The sequence below is a fragment of the Nannobrachium achirus genome (assembly GCF_963921795.1).
Source record: "Nannobrachium achirus genome assembly, chromosome: 15".
In the NCBI taxonomy this organism is placed as follows: Eukaryota; Metazoa; Chordata; class Actinopteri; order Myctophiformes; family Myctophidae; genus Nannobrachium; species Nannobrachium achirus.
Window position 1 is genome coordinate 25,255,483 of NC_137822.1, and position 20,545 is coordinate 25,276,027.

At 41.3% G+C, this 20,545-nt stretch overlaps 1 protein-coding gene across 2 annotated transcripts in view; it reads left to right on the top strand.

Annotated features, from left to right (window-relative positions):
* The window catches only part of pnpla7a (patatin-like phospholipase domain containing 7a), a 67,918-nt gene that overhangs the window by 32,343 nt on the left and 15,030 nt on the right, over nucleotides 1-20,545 (top strand). For both annotated transcript variants that reach the window (XM_080743187.1, XM_080743188.1), the window contains exons 25-32: nucleotides 2,585-2,767; nucleotides 3,584-3,702; nucleotides 5,692-5,848; nucleotides 6,520-6,636; nucleotides 8,477-8,546; nucleotides 10,344-10,460; nucleotides 14,263-14,411; nucleotides 16,734-16,886. In XM_080743187.1, the coding sequence (XP_080599313.1) occupies nucleotides 2,585-2,767; nucleotides 3,584-3,702; nucleotides 5,692-5,848; nucleotides 6,520-6,636; nucleotides 8,477-8,546; nucleotides 10,344-10,460; nucleotides 14,263-14,411; nucleotides 16,734-16,886 (1,065 nt within the window). The remainder of the gene's footprint in view (nucleotides 1-2,584; nucleotides 2,768-3,583; nucleotides 3,703-5,691; nucleotides 5,849-6,519; nucleotides 6,637-8,476; nucleotides 8,547-10,343; nucleotides 10,461-14,262; nucleotides 14,412-16,733; nucleotides 16,887-20,545) is intronic.

Here is a 20,545-nt window from a genome sequence, read left to right on the forward strand (position 1 = left end):
ATAGTAGTCTCTCAAAAACAGACTAACTGAGCTCCAGTTGAAGTGAAAAGGACCTTTTCTTTGACGATGGCTGGCCAGATTGCTGACATAGAAACACAGGTTTTTCAACATTCTTAGAAGGATTCAAAAGACACTTATAGAATCGGGTCAAAATTCAAATTTTCACGATTTTTCAAAAATAGCAGATCTACAAGCTCGCAGCGCGGCACTCGGTGCCGCGCTGTGAGCTTGTATATCTGCTATTTTTCAATAGTTAAAGCATAAAATGTTGATACACAAAATGTGTACCCGTTCTGAATGGGTTAAGACAAGTGGTGCTGATCGGTCCAGCGGTCTGCGAAATTATCCCTGGACAGACGAAACAGAACAAACACACAGAGCAAAAACATAATGTCTCCCTTTGCCTTCGGCCTGGTACTAGAGATGAGTATGAATCGGGGTTGATGTAATGTAATAGACCATACATGGGCAACTGGCTGCCCGGGGGCCACATGCGGCCCCCCACCTTCACTTAATGCGGCCCACAGGTTAATATCGGAATACTGATATATTATTGATTTCAGCTGTTACAATTCCAAACATGACCTGCTTTAATTCTGTCAGTCTATCAGTAATGTCATTACGTGCGCATCCCGCATCAAAAACTCATTCAAGTCACCCAGGGACTCATTCATGTCATGGTCCTGGGGTCCCGGGGATGCACCTCCATTGGAGTCCATGTTAAAATAATTTACTGTGTGTGTGTGTGTGTGTGTGTGTGTGTGTGTGTGTGTGTGTGTGTGTGTGTGTGTGTGTGTGTGTGTGTGTGTGTGTGTGTGTGTGTGTGTGTGTGTGTGTGTGTGTGTGTGTGTGTGTGTGTGTGTGTGTGTGTGTGTATTGCAGTTGAAAACAGCGCCCCTCCCTTAACATGTGTGGTCATAAAAGGTACTACACCACATTCTTGAGGCTACATACAGACCCACCCACCCACAAACATACCTACACACACGGCCACGTATAGGGTAGCTTGTGTTCCACACAGCTCCAAAAAGAAATTCCACAGACACCACCATTGTTCATGGGTGAAAGCATCCTACTTTACCCTACGTTAAAGGGGAGTTTCGGTCAAAAACGACTTTCCTACCTTTGAAATGATGATCCAGGAAGGCTCTGGGCTGATCCAGGTGTTGTTTTACCCAAAGCAGCATTTTGTTCATTTTTCGATTTTCTCCCCTGCACCCCACGGCTCCAAAACGGCACCTTTTGGGTCAACCCGTAATCCGGTTATTATTCTCGCTCAAAATTTTTTGAATTGACAAAAATGAAGAAAAAAAAATGTGATCAATATTTTCCCAGTCACAGAATGAGTCATAGCGCTGTTGAATTTATGCTCCTTAGCCACGTGCCTGGCCCAGCCCCTCACCTTGGCCAGACTCTAAAACATTTAGTGCAGGGCCTATTGACTGCAAGGAGAATGCAGTGGAGTGTGACCAGGTGGCAGGCCTGTGACCTTCCTCGTTGACTGTTAAGGTTTTATTGCACCGCTCATGAGAAACCTGCTCTGATGAAAGCCCACGTCTACACCTAAAAACGAGAAACGGTTGCAGACATGGCCTGCACATAAACATTTCTTCCAGTCGGTGCCGAGAATGCCAAGTATCGAGTCTAAACTGTCATTGTGGATGTGGTTGTGTCAGCAATATTCTGATGACAATGTGCAAGTTTAACCAGTGACCACTGAAATGGAAAAAATATATATTCCTCAGCATCATGAGCAAGTGAAAAAGTGTGTGCAATAGGAAAAAATCGCAGTGGTGGAAAGTAACTAAGTGCTTGTACTTAAGTACAGTTTTGAGGTATTTGTACTTGAGTATTTCCAATTTTCAATACCTTTACTTCTGTTCCACTACATCTCGGATCCAAATATTATACTTTTATTCCACTTCATTCATTTGAAAATATAATTACTGGTTCATTACTAGATTTGGATTATTTTTACAAAACATTACATTTATCACTTCAGCCCTATAACATTTTTGTCCATTTGAAAATAGTCTCACGTGAGCTTGTAGATCTGCTATATTCAAATGATTTTATACATTTGAAAACTTGGAATGGGACATTCTGCACAATAAGTACATTTACCTTTGATACTTTAAGTACATTTTGATGCCAATACTTTTACACTTTTTACTCAACTAAACTTTGGATTCCGGACTTCTACTTGTAACGGAGTATTTCTACATTGCATGTGAGCACTATTTTCCACCACTGAGTCTGATGGTATGTCTGCCTCAGTGGTGTAAAGTAACTAAGTACATTTACTTAAGTGCTGTACTTAATTACAGTTTTGAGGTATTTGTACTTTACTTGAGTATTTCCAAATTCCAATACCGTACTTTTACATCTACTCCACTACATCTCGGATCCAAATATTGTACTTTTACTCCACTACATTTATTTGAAAACTTTAGTTACTAGTTACTTTGCAGATATAAATTACAATATTATAAAACATAATTAAACCACTTTAGCCATATTTTATACCGTGGCTGTTTGAAAATAGCCGATCTACAAGCTCACAACGCATCTACCTGGTCCCTAGCTGGAGCGCATGCTGGAGAGCAGTGCGGTGCGTGCCCAGAAGCAGCTGGTGCTGCTGCACAGGGAGGACGCCCCCCCGCCCAGAGGAACCGTGGACTGGCTCAACATGCGCAGCTGGATCTCCAGGCACCTGCACCTCTCCTGTCCCCGCAGGGTCTTCTCCAAGAGGAGTCTGCCAAAACTGGTACGATTTATATCCACCTGTTTCCGCAAGACTTTACTGTAGCATTATCTGCGGGACACTTCCGGTTAACAGCAGACATACAAGCTCACATCGCGTCGCAAATGCAACCGCTGTGAGCTTGTAGATCACACTCGGCTGCGATGCCGGAAATGCCGCTCGCCTTCTGCGCAATGCACAATGGGATGTTAGAAAGTTGTGGATAGGACAGTGGTTCTCAACCGCTTCAGGCCGCGACCCCCAAAATAATCATATTTTAACTGGGGAACCCCACCCTGACGAGCACTAAGAGTTGAGGCATTACATTTAGTACTGTATAACACGGTTCTATTGTAAAAATAGCTAATCTACATGCATGTAGATCGGCTATTTTCACAATTTCTGCCTCTAATGTTTGACAATTTGGTCAATATTTAATTTGTCATTTTAGAGGTATTAAAAAGTCCTTAAATTGTAAATATGCAAATACCCTCTATACACTTAAACTTTATGTTGGTTTGTTTGCTGTTGAGTGCACATTATTAAGTTAATCATCTGGGGACCCCGCCCGAAAACCACAGGTTGAGAACCACTGATATAGGACATAGGTACTCGGACGGACACACGCACGCACGCACGCACGCACGCACGCACACACACACACACACACACACACGAAGTAGGTCGTTATGGTTTGTACCTGAATTTGTACAAATGCATTGAAGTCGTGTGGATATACTATATATACTCTTTGTGTATACACATACGCACAGGTAATTACATTCATATCAGACTTCAATCTTCTTCTCTCTCCTCTTCCGTCTTCTCTCTCCTCTCTAGAGAGAGATGTACCAACGCGTATTTGTGAAGCCAGCCGACCGTCACTCAGACTTCTCCCGTCTGGCCAGGGTCCTCACTGGCAACGCTATTGCCCTCATCCTTGGAGGAGGAGGAGCGAGGTAACACCCTATCTTGGCCTGTCACAATTATTACATAATCACCTAATCACAATTATTTGAGATAATCACAGTTATTTTAGCATAATCACCATAATCATTTCCAGGTTGAAAATGTACATTTATGTACATTTATTGCGACCGTAGGTCGCAGTTAACTATGAAAACCGGCAGATCTTGTCCGTAGAGTCTTAACGCCACACGTTGTGACATCACCTCATCAAAGATAAAACCCTGGATATCCAAACATGGAGACGACTGGATCATCACCTACCTAGATCTCCATGATTCCCAGATGATGCCCTGTTAGTGCAACCTCACTGATAGAATCCCTTTTATGCCATTCAATATTAAGCCCATATCTGTGAATTCCCATACAATAGAATCCCTTGTCTGACACGCACAGACGCATGTCTGTTGTCTCACAGCACACGGTTGGTCATACAGACAGGGATCTCCATATATGGGCATAAAATGGATTTTATGTATGATGTCAGACGTCATAGGACTTTTACATAACCAGTAAGCATGTCTGGGGTCTCACAGCACACGGTTGGTTCTACAGACTCCAACTTTTGCTGATAAAAAGTTAAATGCAGATGTTTTTGTCATATTTTATTATTGACATGTTCCTACGTTTATTGTTGTGAAGCGCTTTGAGATTGTCTGTGAAAGGTGCTCTACAAATACTTACTTACTGTACTTCTAAAAGTAGCACTACAACCCTGCTAGGAATGGAAAGAAAAATGTATCCTAAATTTTACTTGAGTGCATTAGTCTCGGCACTGCCTCTTTGCTTTTTTTCAGCCTACCTTATTTTCTGATCCCTGTACTGTTGATTACTACCTGTTTACGCTCTCTTATGTATTTTTATTTTTGCTTTTTTTTTCTTGAAGCTTAGATGTATCTTTCTACCCCAGTCTGTATCTGTCCTGTGTTTTCATACTCTGGTGCTGCTACGACAGAAACTGAATTTATTTATCAGAATTGCTGAGACATACCGTCAATTACACTTGCAGCCAATAACAGATTTAAATCAGTTGCCCTAAAGAGCAGTGGTTCACAAATTGGACAGGGGGAAAGGAAGATGGGAGAGAGTGAGATTGTTATTACAATACTTTACAGGTCTTGAAACTTAAAGGACTAGTTCATGCCCAAATTGACTTTTTCTATTGATTACTCACGCCATGGAGACTTGAGTTCAATAATATTTCTTTGTATTTTGTCGCATTCCCAAGACTAAAAATGTATTGGTTCCGGATCATCTGGAAGATTCATTTATTTTTAATCGTCCAAACAGTATGTAGTAGACTTGGTTTCCTTTCCTACCAGTTCTGAAATACCTTGCTCTTTTTGTTTCACCTCTTCTCCTTTGTCTGTCTTCTCTTTGTTTCGTATTCAAGGTGCGTCAAGGTTGGTTGATTGTTTTTCTTAGTTGCTTGTCTCGTTTCTTTCATGCAATTACAATTGTGTGTGTTTTTTTTCGTTTTTTTTATGCAAGAGGCAAAGAGTAGATGAATGACATCCAAAGCAATAGCAGTAATCTATGGAAATGGAGCAATCTGAAAGTGGTGCAAAACAAATCACATTTCTTTTTTTAAATGCAATGAATTAAAAACGTATAATGAAAGCCCACAAGTCAAGTGTATCGCACTCTCTGTTTTATAATTCCACTTCTGACATTTGCGTCGCTTTCGGATTGTACTCCAATTCCACGCTACGGGAATTTCCCAATCACTAATGTCAGATGGCTCCATAATGATTTGTAAAAATTACACAGGGCATCCGCTGACATGATAATCTATATCAGGTCGTTGTCACAATTCACATTCCTCTGACCTTAATGATCCTGCTGCTGTCTGAGTATGGCTGTGCCTGGTTGTAACTCTCCGTGCATGTGCGCTGACTGCAAAGTAGTCAGCACTAAAATAGTTGCTTTTTTACTGTGCATGTCGTTCTCTCACTGTCTCCATTCACTCTCCTTCCTCCCAGGGGCTGTTCTCAGGTGGGCATACTGCGTGCGCTCTGTGAAGCAGGTATCCCTGTTGACCTTATTGGCGGCACTTCCATCGGTTCCCTGATGGGGGCACTGTACGCTGAGGACCGTAATCACAGCCGCATGAGGATGAGGGCCAGAGAGTGGGCCATGGTGAGATCCATGCATCATTCCAGTGACTGTACCATCATCACTATGCATTTCATTGCACATGATAGGGCCAGAAAGAGATCCCATGCATCATCATGTAGCTCGGGGTCTTCAACGTTTTCAGGCCAAGGACACCTTAGCTGAGAGAGAGATGAAGCAGGGAGGGACCTCCCCGCCCCCAACCTTTTCATAGAGTCCATACAGTTTCATCGTTTGACAGCACGATCGTCAGTGTATTTTGGATTCATGTCAATTTGTGTTTTCAGATATTTAACCACTTGGACTGTCAATACATAATAAACTTGTCCTTTCACTCTGTATTTAGTCTGCTATTTTCCTCCCTCTACACCAAACCTCTTTGCCAAAAATAGCCGATCTACAAGCTCACAACGCCTCGCGCTGCGAGGCCTTATTGAGCTTGCAGATCTGCTATTTTTGGCTAAAGTTCTCAGAATATGGATGCTAGGGTTCAGGCGGTCGATATAAAAACGGAGAAATACAGTTTCACACAACGATTTGAAGGACCCCCTGTTGTAACTCCGAGGACCCCCCATTGAAGACCCCTGGTGTAGCTCAATGGTTCCCAAACTGGGGGGTCCCTAAATGATTTTACCATTATTTTGGGGGGGTCGTACTGGTGGTACTGACCTTACTGTGAACACATTTTGCTGTAGGAGATGACGTCGGTGTTCAAGAAGGTTCTAGACCTGACCTACCCAGTCACCTCCATGTTCTCCGGCGCTGCCTTCAACTCCAGCATCAGCAACGTCTTCAAGAACAAACAGATCGAGGTGGGCTGAAACTACACGTTTTCATAACTGATTAAAACTGATTAATCTGTTTAAATTAATTTAATTATAAAAAATATAAAGAAATACTAGGACATAAAATGTTGAAATATATTACAGTATGGAAAATGTTCACAGATTATTTGAACCTAAACAGACTTTTAGAGAATTGTTCTGCAGTCAAAAACATAACCCTTAATTTTATTGCGACCGCCAGGTCGCAATAAAATGAAAAACACATTTTTGGACACTGCTCCTACAGATTTTGCCCTAAAATCACGCAATATCTCTACAGTCATGTCATCAACATGGATCTGTCCCATTTCCCATATTCCCACCTGATTGGCTACAATTGCCTTCCAAAGTTTGTGTATGCGACCTGACGGTCGCTTATCTCCCGATTTAGGGAGTCTTACTGGTAATATGGAACAAAAGACAACAATGTGATTATATCAAATGTGATTGATTAACCAATTATTTGACTAAAAATTTCACCCCTAAATGGGACCAATGACTGACCTTTGGTTTCATAAGGTTAAACTGTTATAATAATTTTAATTTAAATGAGGGCTGACGGATGGCAGTCAATGGGCCTTCGGCAGGCTAGTGTCCAAATCCTAGGCTGCAATTGATGATACACAAATATGGCATTTTAGTTTAACTTTCCAGGGAACAGGTTTGTAAGTTAACACTCTGCTCAGACACTGCCAGCAGCACATTTGTCTAGTTACAGATATTTACACCTGGATGCTATCCAGTAAAGCAACTATCTTCTACTTTTGGCAAGAGTCATTAACACATCTACTGCCTCTTAATCTGAAGGTTGCTTGGTGCCTCGGCGCCACGTCGTTTCCTCCGTCGGCCGCCGCTATTATTTTGAAGGGCCGGAAGGGGGTTGTTTTTGTTTTTTTGGATTATCACTTGACGGCAACGATTACGTCATCTAGTCACATGACAGTGTGGGACAAGAAGAGGCAAGATGGCTGCGCCCTGCCTTGTGCCTTGTTTACATTTAGATCTGCTGCAAAATGTCTCAAAATGGCTATTTTGTTTAAATGAAGTTTCTTTATGGGCCTCTCCATTGACTTAACATTGAGGAGCTTCACTTCGCGTGCACGCCCAACGTGCGTTGTAAACAAATCGCCGACATTACCGATGCGAGCGGGACCGGAGCGACATTAAGTAAGTAATAATATCTTTACTGTATATACAGTAAGATTCACAGTCCTCACCGTCAACGGCGCCATGGTATTAACCCTTTCAATGACGGTGAGGACTGTCAACGGCGGCGAAAAAGTTAAAGTGCCTTGCTTAAAATCACCTTGAACAGACGAAAGCATTACTCATCACTCGTTCCCTGCCTGACCTTTTTAAGATGGTTAAGATATTCATGCTACTCCACAAGCCTACCTCTCAACATTTAGTGCTCTATTGTCGTCCATGCCTTATCCCTTTTGCCATTTTTTACTATTTTGAAAAACATTTTTAAATATTTTGAATAGCTGATCTACAAGCTCACAGCATGTTGATTAGGGGTGTGCAATATAATCAATATGGCAACATCGCGATAGTTTATTTGCCAATACTCTATCGATACTTCAGGCCGTAGTATTGCGATACTTAGAGGAAAATAAAATATGTTCCCATGCATAGGATCGAAGGTAGAAATCTGGTCCTGACACTCAATATCCACCCCTAATGTTGATGTAGTTCAGCTATTTGAAGTATTTTAAAATGTTTTTTTTAAATAGTAAAAAGAAAAAATGGATCGTCTCATTGTTGGCATACTGTATGGCATTGTTCAGGAAATGTGTTATATCTTTATAACATGTTTTGCATGCAGGACCTCTGGATCCCATATTTCAACATTACCACTGACATCACTGCCTCTGCCATGAGAGTACACACAGATGGTAGGTACAAGAATGTTTTTATTGTTGTTAACCATCTCCATTACGCTCAAGAACATGATTCTCAACCTTTTCCAATTACCACACACACACACCCACAAAGCAGCTTGAGAACTCCATGTCCTTTGGTGCGCGTCTGCTGTGGTTCTGGGGCTGTGCACTGCGCACCCTGGGTGAAATGATCCTCCGTCATGCACTGGGATCAATTCACCTTTTATTTGCCAAGCTGCGATTCCATTTAAACCCTAAAATTGGTAAAATGGACCTATAAATAATGTACTTGATATAGTCTTTTTTTTTCACTCTACCAAATCTCTTTGCCAAAACATAGCAGATCTACAAGCTCACGTGTCTATATTAATCATCCCGGTAATAGCGTAAATCACAATTTCTTTGGTCACAATAATCGTGACATGACATTTTCATATCGTCCCATCTCTAACTGGTTGTATGGGAACTTTCTCTATCCTCAATCGTAAAGCTTTGCACGATGTTGTGCGCCCAGCATCCTGGACACATTCCATAGACGTGGTTGTCACTGTCAGGAACGTTCACAGGCTTATCAGTGACCCCAGCCACCCCATCCGCGGTCTGTTTCAGTTGCCGCCACATGGCAAGTGGCCAGTGGTGGAAAATGTGCTTAAATGTTTTACTGTATCAATATTGCAATGAAGAAATACTCTGTTACAAGAACGTCCGCAATTCAAAATGTACTTGAGTAAAGGTACAAAAGTATTATCTTTATACAGAATGTCCCATTTCATGTGTTTTCAAGTTTTCATTGTTAAAGATATTTTGAAAATAGCAGATCTGCAAGCTCACAGTGCGTTGACACATTTCTTTTTTTTTTTTTTTTTTTACGATTTTTTGGGGGCTTTTATGCCTTTATTGATAACACAGTAGACTGCAAGAAAATTGGGAGAGAGATGGGGAGTGACACGCAGCAAAGGTCGTCAGGATCGGGACTCTAACCCGCGACACGCTGTGAGGCATCAGATATTATGTGGTATGCGCCTGGACCGCTAGGCCAGTGGGCGCCCCAACGCATTGTGAGCTTGTAGATCAGCTATTTTCAAGTGGCCGAAATGTATAGGTGCTGAAGTTGTTAATGTAAGTTTTGTAATAATAATCCAAATCTACAAAGTAACTAGTTACTAAAGTTTTCAAATTATTGTAGTGGAGTAAAATTACAATATTTGCCACTAAGATGTGTTAGAGTAAATGTAAAAGTACAGAAAATTGGAAAAACTCCAGTAAAGTCAAAGTACCTCAAAATTGTACTTATGTACAGTACTTGAGTGAATGTACTTAGTTACTTTACACCACTGCAAGTTATTTTCTCGGTTGTCGTTTTACTATTGCTGCTACAAGGCTGTGTTAATAAACCCAAACTGAAGAATTCTACGGCCCTGGCCTTAATAGCGCCCACGGCGAAATTGGCATTCAATACAGTCACGGCATTTTGGGGTTGCCTCTAACTGCGTGTGTAGCCCTCATTTAGGTGCATTTAAGTTCAGCAGATGAGGAACAGAACAGGGTGCAAAGTGTATTTATTTATGTTTATTTGTTCAATTGGGAGAGGTGCCTGGGCGCCCAAAAAGCGTTTTTATTTCATGTATTTTTATTATATTTCTAGGCTACATTGGTGGGCGCTCTTCCTCCCTCATGGCGCCCTAGGCAGTCGCCTACTCTGCCTATTGACTGGCCATAACACAGGATGTAAAAAACAAAAATGATTGATTCTTCTCTTTCAATTCCAAAGTACTTTGTGGATGTGACAGTTGAATGTGTCTGTCCCAGGGTCTCTGTGGAGGTATGTGCGTGCCAGCATGTCTCTGTCTGGGTATCTTCCTCCGCTCTGTGACCCCAAAGATGGACACCTGCTGATGGATGGAGGCTACATCAACAACTTACCAGGTTTCTTGTTATTTCTTATTTTTATTTGTTCTAAAGAAAGAAAAAAAAAAAAAACATCAGTATTCGCCTCAATGCACGTGTCGAGTTTGAAGTCGGTCGGGCCCATATATAGGCATAACGGTCGGATCTGTGGCTCTGGACAACCAATCTCCATACTGTATATGCCTGTATATGGGCACATCAGGATTGTTTATGGTCATGTCTGTGTCATGGTGACATGCCTTTATATATTATGGACGTATCAGGTTTGTTTTTACGGTTATGTCTGAGTCAGAGTGGCACGGCTGTGGTCTTGCCTATATATGGGCATATGGGGTTTGTTTATGATTGCGTCAGGTGACTGTAGCGTGATGGCAGCAGTGAGAGATAGACAGGAAAGGCAGAGAGAGCGAGCGAGCGAGCAGGGGAATGACATAGCAAACAGCAAGGCCAGCCAGGAGTGGAACTGTGGACACACTAAAGAAGGCATTCTGTGACTCTGTCCCCTAACCATTCGGCTATTGTTTCACCAATTTGACACACTGTGTGTGTCTTTGCTTCAAAAATATTCAAAGACTTGAATTTTCATGATTTTTCAAAAATAGCAGATCTACAAGCTCGGTGCCACGCTGTGAGCTTGTATATCTGCTATTTTTTTGTCTAAAGCATAAAATAATGGTTAAAGCGGTTTAAGTCTTAAAGGACAAGGGTTCATATTTTAGATTGTAATTAGAGAAAAGAAAAAGTGAGTGTTAAAATGTTTTCATTTGCTTCGTTCTATTGTTTTATCGCGATTACCGTGCTAAAATCGGGGGCATGCGTACGCATGGGGGCATGCGTACAAGTGGCTAAATATGTCTTTTTAGACACAATAAGCCAGCAATCTCTTAATTGCTATTTACAGTAACACCTCTAGCCCCCATAAGTCACATCCGACCATGAAAGGTTGCATTGTATCTTGGGAATGGGCTTATTCTGTGTAAAATGACATATTTAGCCACTTGCCCCCAACCACTGACACAAGAATCTCTAAAACAATAGAAAGAAGTAAATGAAATCAATTTAACACTCGATTAAAAAACTAAAGTTGTCCTTTAACGCGGTTAATGGGTTAAACATTTAAGAATGAATGATAGATGAATAGATAGACCTTTATTGATCCTGAAGTAAAGGAATGATGCGTGGCCTCAAGCCTGCGAGCTAGTTCAGGCGGTATATACACTCCAGAGGTTAACACGCATGTGCAGCTCTGTGTGGGAGATGTGACGTGTCAAGCAGCTGATCAATTGGCGGTCTACTTAACCCATTTAGGCCTAGGATTATTGACCGCTTTAACAGTTGAAAAATAGCAGATATACAAGCTCACAGCGCGGCACCGAGTGCCGCGCTGCGAGCTTGTAGATCTGCTATTTTTGAAAAATCATGATATTTCTTTCCAAGTCTTTGAATATATCTATTTAAAAGCGAACATTTGTAACTCAAATATTTTCTTCTGGGTGGTCCCTGGAACAACATATTTTGAGATGGGGGTCCGCGGCTAAATACCTGTAATTTTGGGGGTCCTTGACATGAAAAAGTTTGAGAACAACATGATTTAGAAGAAGGATTTAGAAGTCGGGTCAAAGATCGGGTCAAAGATATTCAAAGACTTGCACACATTTTCACGATTTAAAAAAAATAGCAGATCTACAAGCTCGCTTGTGAGCTTGTATATCTGCTATTTTTCAATAGTTAAGGCATAAAATAGTGGTTAAAGTGGTTAAAATCTAACGCGACTTGGGCGCGTTCCAGGTATTTGAGAGTTAAAGCTCACCTGATTCATTGCCCTTTCCGCCTGTTGTATTGTCAGTGTTGCCACTGATGTATGCGTACAATTTGCTTTGTTTGCTCCCAGCACCACCAGTGGGCCCTAAGGGTTCTGGGTTTGTTATAGAAGTATATCATCAATGGTTGTCTGCTAATGTCCTGTGCAGGGAGTAACATATAAGCAGAGCCTGAACGCCAAGATCAAATTCACACTTGTATTTAGATTGTCTAAATGAAATGTTATCAAGCTATTGTTGGTCTCCATCTATTCGAGAGTTATCTGACTGAACTGCAGTAGGCATGAAATTACGTTTTTAGATATAAATACTTAGACATAAATACTGTATAGGCATAAGAATAATGTAATAGACAAATATACTGTAGGCATAATTATCATATAACATCTATCACCAGTAGTATGGGCATATAATATGTGTAGAAGATCAACAGTGGATATGATGCGAGGCTGATGTGTGTACAGCAAGCTACACAGTAAGACTATGGATAAATATGGATCTACCTGCGCTGTGGCTCAATATGTACAACAGTCTACATTGAATAAGAGTCAAAGAACAAAGAAATGCTTGTTGTTTTTGTTAAAGATATAATTAATCATCAATTGCAAATTAGAGGGTGGATTTAGGGCAGGGCCCAGGGGTTGGCAACTTAGATGATGGAGAGGGCCACTCTATTTCATATACTGTTGAGGGGTCCCCATTTTTAAAATATGATTATTTTGGGGGTCGCGGCCTGAAAAGGTTGAGAACCACTGGTTTAGACAGCTAGCCAACTGCAGAACCATGCCTCAAAAATGAATTAACACTCAAATACCTGGAACGTTAGATTTTAACCACTTTAACCACTATTTTATGCCTTAACCATTGAAAAATAGCAGATATACAAGCTCACAGCGCGGCACCGAGTGCCGCGCTGCGAGCTTGTAGATCTGCTATTTTTGAAAAAAATCACACCTGTGTGTGTGTGTGTGTGTGTGTGTGTGTGTGTGTGTGTGTGTGTGTGTGTGTGTGTGTGTGTGTGTGTGTGTGTGTGTGTGTGTGTGTGTGTGTGTGTGTGTGTGTGTGTGGATCATGTGTTCCGATTTTTGTGACATTTGAAGAAAATATGTAGGAAAAGGAGCAAAAAGTGTGTTTTGGAGAAAATTCAAGATGGCGGAAAATCTATCATGGCGCAAATGGGCGTGGCCTATATGGGGAGATGCGTCATGACCCAAGGAATCCATCAGGAATCAATCCTTGAAATCATTATGAACCTCCTCTCCAAGTCTTGAAACTCTAGCCCCTATGGTTTGCGAGAGACAAATAATTGAATGTGAGTTTTTGCGATTCCCATTATAAGTCAATGGGGAAAATTAATTCACTAATAAATTAATATCAATTAAACTATAGAACCTTTCTCTTAGAAAAGTAATAGCCCACGATTCCCGAGTAAGCCGGTCGATTTGACATATGGCGCGAGTGTGTGGTGGCAAAACTGTGGGACTAGTGGCGTGCCGAAGTTTAGGAAGTTCAGGCTACATACACACAGACACACACACAGACAGACAGACAGACACACACACACACAGACCCACACAGCCACGTATAGGGAGCCTGTGCTTCACACAGCTCCAAAAAACGTGAAAATGTGTGCAAGTCTTTGAATATCTTTGACCCGATCTTTGACCCGACTTCTAAATCCTTCCTCTAAATCAATGGTTCTCAAACCGTTTCTTGTCAAAGACCCCCAAAATTGCAGGTATTTGGCCACGGACTCCCATCTCAAAATATGTTGTTCCAGGGACCCCCAGAAGCAAATATTTGAGTTACAAATGTTTGCTTTTAAATAGATATATTCAAAGACTTGCAAAAAAAATAGCAGATCTACAAGCTTGCAGCGCGGCACTCGGTGCCGCGCTGCGAGCTTGTATATCTGCTATTTTTCAATAGTTAAAGCATTCAATAATTCTAGGTCTAAATGGGTTAATAAAAGTTTCTCAATCCTCATATTTTGCTTCCAGCTGATGTGGCGCGCTCCATGGGAGCAAAGGTGGTGATCGCTATCGATGTGGGCAGCCAAGATGAAACCAACCTGACCAATTATGGGGACTCACTCTCAGGGTGGTGGCTGCTATGGAAACGACTCAACCCCCTGGCCGAGAAAGTCAAGGTAAAGACGAGTGGGATTTGTGAAATTGATATTATCGCATGAATATCGGTGGAATATGGTGTGCGTACTGTATATCATACATACCTTCACCGTCTATGTACAGGATATGCTTATAAATATATGTATACGGCCCGCATCGCTGGCCTAGCGGTCCGGGCACTTTGCGGGTTTGAGTCCCGTTCCAAACGACCTTTGCTGTGTGTGTCTCTCTCCCTCTTTCCTGTCCATCTTCACTGAGAACTATCAAATAATAATAATAATAATACATACCTGTATATATTTATACAATGGTCGCCACAGAGTCAGTCAATATTCATTATTTTCAGATACACCTCTCTCTCTATTTTGAACTTGGCTCTAGACTAGACTAGAGGAATGGCCATTTGGTCACCAAAGTAGTGGTGGCCATCCTCTGGGGAGCATGAAGGTGCACTGCAGATTCCATGGCAATTCAGTAGTTCAGAGATGTCTTGTTAGAGATCTCTTGTTTGGGAATAAAAGATGTGGGTCAATATCACCATCCTTAGAGCCCCACCACTTGTGGGCCATATCGGTGTCTTAACATGTTAACTCACCCACCGCTATTTTTAAGACCCTTCTAATGGTCCACACCGCCAGGATTTTGCCTACCTTTAACGTGGGCGCGCGCGCGAATCCATTGCGCGATGGTTCACCGATTGCATTCACAATACGATCCAGGCAGGGTAAGCAACAAAGCACTACAGCCTTCCATCGCTCAAAGCGAAACCGACGGAGCGCCACGCTGGTGTTGCACAACATTGAACCGGATGACATTTCGGCAGACAGGATACAGGCGTCGTTGTCCCGCCCCCCCATTTCCGTTCTGGAACATCCAGATCCGTTTTTTGTGAATAGGGCGGGTCCATAGAGCGCTATGGACGGCGAATCGGCGATCATACTTTTTTGTTTTATAGTTATTAAAGCTAATTGATAACTCGTCATATTCGTCATAAGCAGAGTGGACCCATAACTATAGCTCGTCAAACTCGACATATGCAGTGGGTGAGTTAAGCACATTGGCTACAACAAGTTATGTATTTGTTGGATCACTGCAACATTTTCCAAGCTCTGGCCATGTACAGTGGTTATATGGGTGAGAAAACAATTATAATGGGAGTATGTATTAAAACTAGAGACAGATGCTAATGTCTTTTACAGAGGACTCAAGTTATGGTTGAAATCAAATCAACTGTGTTTGTTCACATGAATAGTTTCTGTTATCTACCTGCTGTGTGAATTGATTGATTATGGCTATTTATGATGTATGTCCCACAAGCTGATGGGTCAGATTATGGTTCGTTGTTGTTAGTTCTTATTAGTAAGCACATATTATAATTGTTTGTACCTGACTGGGTTTTAGATTAGTATTATTGTTTTTGTACTTGATTGGGTTTTAGATTAGTGTTAATGTTTATTGTACTTGATTGGGTGTTAGATTTGATTTTTGTCAAATAGAAAAGCCTCCTGTGGACAGGTGATGAGAATTAGCACGTGTGCTATAATCACTTATATCAATGCATCTGGTTCGTCCAATGTAATTGTGATGTCCATGACAAATAAAATAAAACATAACATAAATTCTCTTTTGGGCTTCTTGCACCCCATCCCCTAGCCTACCATATTTAGCTAATGTTATGCTAAAATTGTTGATGATAGCAAATGCATTAACTTATACTAATTAGAAGATAATAACCAACCAACATCTGATCTGATGTCCCAAGGGGTTTAGTTTGTCTCTTAGCAACATGATAATGTTTGTTGGATGAAATGGCCCCCCACCCTCTTCTTATTTTTCTTCCCTTCCTTTTTTTTGAGCGGTGGTCACACCGTCTCCTATGCGTGACTTGGTCTGTATGTTACTATCTGTAACTTTGTAGCATGAGCTGCAATACCGCTGGTGACCAAGTGGCGTTGTTGAGTCACACACACACACACACACACACACACAGGCGACCCTGAAATGAACTGTTACACACACAGCCGCGCAAACTCACACACACACAACCCTGAAATGAACTGCTACACACACAGACGCACGCACGCACGCACGCACGCGCGCTCACACACACACACACACAGGGTATAATTAACTAAATGAACCACTCACATCCACCGGTCACTTCAAACTTGGTTTGATTTTTTTTCTATGGAAATAATAAAACAATATAACTTGCACAAGAACTAATTTCACCCACTTTTTTTTACTTCTCTAAACCTGTGATGAGACAATAAATCTGTATATAAACTAAATGAAATTCTGATTCTTTTTCAATGGTGTTGTGGTCTGTGTATCTACTGTAGGTGCTGAACATGGCAGAGATACAGACACGGCTGGCCTATGTGTGCTGCGTCAGGCAATTGGAGTCGGTGAAGAACAGCGACTACTGCGAATACATCAGACCTCCCATCGACAGATACCGCACTCTGGAGTTCGGCAAGTTCGATGAGATCGCTGTAAGTCACACACAATGGCCGGTGGATGGGGTCTTAATCACATGTTTCCATTTTATTATAGTGCCAAATGACAATAAGTTGTCATTTGACACACTACAGACTACACACTGTAGAACAGAAACCTGACGTTTCCCCTGCTGACCAAGCATTTGGCGACAGTGGCAAGGGAAAAACTCCCCTTAACACATTGAAATGCCCAAGATGAAACAAAAGTCCCATAGTGCCCAAAATGTAATTGATTTTACCCTATTTCGGGGGTTCAGAGTAATGGTAATCTGAGTAGATGTAATTCGAGTATGTCCTGTTTTCTTTAGCGACTAGTATTTTCTTTCCCTGAGAACAGAAAAATAACAATCGCGGGCATCAGTGCTTTTGTAACGGCCGGTAGAGAAGGCCGCGTTTTAAACATGAGCGTGTTTTAAGTTAGATTAGGAGAAAAATACACTTTTGGGAATCTCATACCACTGCTGTCTATGAGGAAACCGGACCTCCCGGTCACGTGATACCCCGTTGCATTTCGGGAATTGGAGTGTTTCTCTTCAGTACAGTAAGCTACAGCTTACTGTAACTTACTATACAACGTGTCAAACGCGTCGTGGGCACCGGGACAGCTTACTGTAGCTTACTGTACAATGTGTCAAACGCGTCGTGGGCACCGGGAGACATCAGAGCGTTCGACGTGTTGGTGTGTCGTGGGCATCCAATTTGTTATTAACTCATTGGTTGTTTACAGACGAGGAAACCGAAGATTTTTTTTATGTCTTTCACTGCTGGCTTCTCCTACCTGTTAACGCAGGCGCTAATCTAGTTCCCATCGTGCGCGATCGGACACTGCTATGCATCGTGTGTTCGCGTATTCCATCAGCTTCTCAAATCCTTTTAAATTTTGAAAATTGATCAATCCGTTCTCCATCTGTAAGCCGTGGTGTTTACACAGAAAGCTAACGGGCCGGAATAGAGGACGGACCATCCGCTTCCGGTTTGCGGCCTCAATGTTAATCGGTCCGCTCCATAATGTGTCCGTGTAGAAACCGATCCGGAGCATTAGTTCCGGCCTATTTTAGTTTGGCTTAGATAAAAATCATTTTTTTAAAATTAAAGCTTATTAAATCTTCGTGTTCCTTGGGCATGGCCCTACAAAGGGGTATTTTTTGGCAGCAGTTGTGTTAATGGGAAGAAATTATGCAATTCTCCCTATCCATCAAATGTTGTCGTTCATAGAATTACAATGATGGCCAAAAATCGAAAGGCTGGAAAGTATTCACTCAGCACAATTGGAGCTATAAATCAGGGAACAAAATATTAGTGCCAAGTTTCTGCAGGTGGAAATGGGTAAAAAAAAAAAAAACCTGCTCGTTCCTGAATTAATAAATGTTAGAGAAGTCAGACGTACAGTATTGTCACCATCAAAGATTAAAGAGTTTGATGGTACGATAATAGTCTGAAGAAAAAACACGGTTTAATGATTATATTGCGTGTGCAACACTATAGATATAGAATCACATGAGCATACATACATTTCCCCGCCAAAAAATATTTTCATTCAGGATGAATATTGTTTGGACTTGAAGTAATGTATGTTGTTGATGTTTTTACTATTTAATATATACTATTCCTAATTATTGATTAGGTTTTATTATTAATTTAAGATCAAGATTACATTTATTGATGATTAATGTGGGTAATAAACGTAAATGGTATCAACTGTCATCCATCACATTTTTGTTCCTTTTTTAATAATCTATTACACTACACACACACACACACATACACACACACACACACACACACACACACACACACACACACACACACACACACTCTGTGTCCTCAAGTAAACCTTAGTGTTGTAGTCAAACTGTAGTGTAGTGCCTTTATAAAGCTCATGATGTTCATGAAGATGTTTAAAGTACATCTTTGGGTTCCTTTTTTTGTGTGCTTAATTTGGTTTATACAAACCACTTTTCTCTCTGCCTTAATTGTTTGACGATGTGTACACTGAATGGACCCACCCCGCTCTCACACGTGTGGCATCTACACAATTTGTGTCACTTAACCCATTTAGAACAGGTACACATTTTGTGTATCATTATTTTATGCTTTAACTATTTTTGAAAAATCGTGAAAATTAGAATTTTGACGCGATTCTATAAGTGTCTTTTGAATCCTTCTAAGGTTTTTTTAAAAAAACCTATGTTTCTATGTCAGCAATCTGGCCAGCCATCGTCAAAGAAAAGGTCCTTTTCACTTAATTGGAGCTCAGTTAGTCTGTTCTTGAGAGACTACTATGTTAGTGGTTCTCAAACCTTTTCATGTGAAGACCCCCACAATTATATTTATTTGGCCACGGACCCCCATCTCAAAATATTTAGTTCCAGGGACCACCCAGAAGCTACAAACGTTCGCTTTGAAAATACATATATTCAAAGATTTGCACACATTTTCATGACTTTTTCAAAAATAGCAGATCTACAAGCTCGCAGCGCGGCACTCGGTGCCGCGCTGTGAGCTTGTATATCTGCTATTTTTCACTGGTTAAAGCATTCAGTCATTCTAGGCCTAAATGTTAACTGCGCTTGTAATGCTACAGAGACCGCAGCATCTCTCTCTCATGCGTTTATCTTTCTCGCTGACTCTGACTGTCAACAGCGTTGCATAATGGCTTCCGCACTACCTTTTAAGCAGGCTGGTGAAATCAATCCTACCACTGGTTATGTGTGCAGTGTTTCAATTGATGTTGTCGACTTTTGAATCTCTACCACAGACACTGGTGTCTCAAAAGTTCAAACTGTTGGAAAATGGCACTGAGGAGAAAACCATGAAATCGGCTGTAACCGTGTGTGCCATTCCATACCGAGGGCAACAATGGCCATGGCTGTCGTTGACAACTTGGCCAAAGAGTCAAAACGTAGTCAATGGGCTTCATTCCTAAATTGTATTATAACGGCCCGCCAGGCCAGCACCGTCAAACAAGAATATTTTCCCAGAGTATAATTTGTCAGGATTCCTTATTCTAGTTAAATATTTTTTTTAAATGCAATGGATATGTACTGTACAGTATGTGACTTTATTGTCTTTTTTTTATGTTGGGAGATGTAGTGCTTGGTTGGGTGTTTTAATATTTTCTAATATTTTGAAAAAGGTTTGGACACCCCTGGATTATGGTCTTTAATTTGGCAACATGATATTTGAATGAGGTCAAAAGGTCAAACTCATGGTTACCGTTTTGTGTGGATGATTGCCTAAATGTTTGGGGATAGGATTTATTGTGCCTGGGTTAGGCATTTATTTGGCTATTATTTGGCTTCCTAGTGATTCTTTTCTTCTCTTGTTTCCTTTCTTCTCTTGTTCTTTTCTTTTTCTTTCTTTCTTACAACCACTATTGAGCAACACCTGCTACTGTATAATTCTTATACAAATAATTTCAGTGTGTGATTTCTGAACAAACATGTCCATTCATATCAGCTTGGTGGTGTACATTAGCCAAGTATACTGTATATCAAGGTTCCCCAATAGGCGGCCCGCAGGCCATGTGCGGCCCGCGGGGGGCTACTGTCTGGCCCACACCAACCCCAGTAATAATGGTGGTATAAGAGCAGCAACAACACTAGTATTTCGTCTTTGTCGGGTGGAAAACTCGTATCTCCAAATTTGTACGT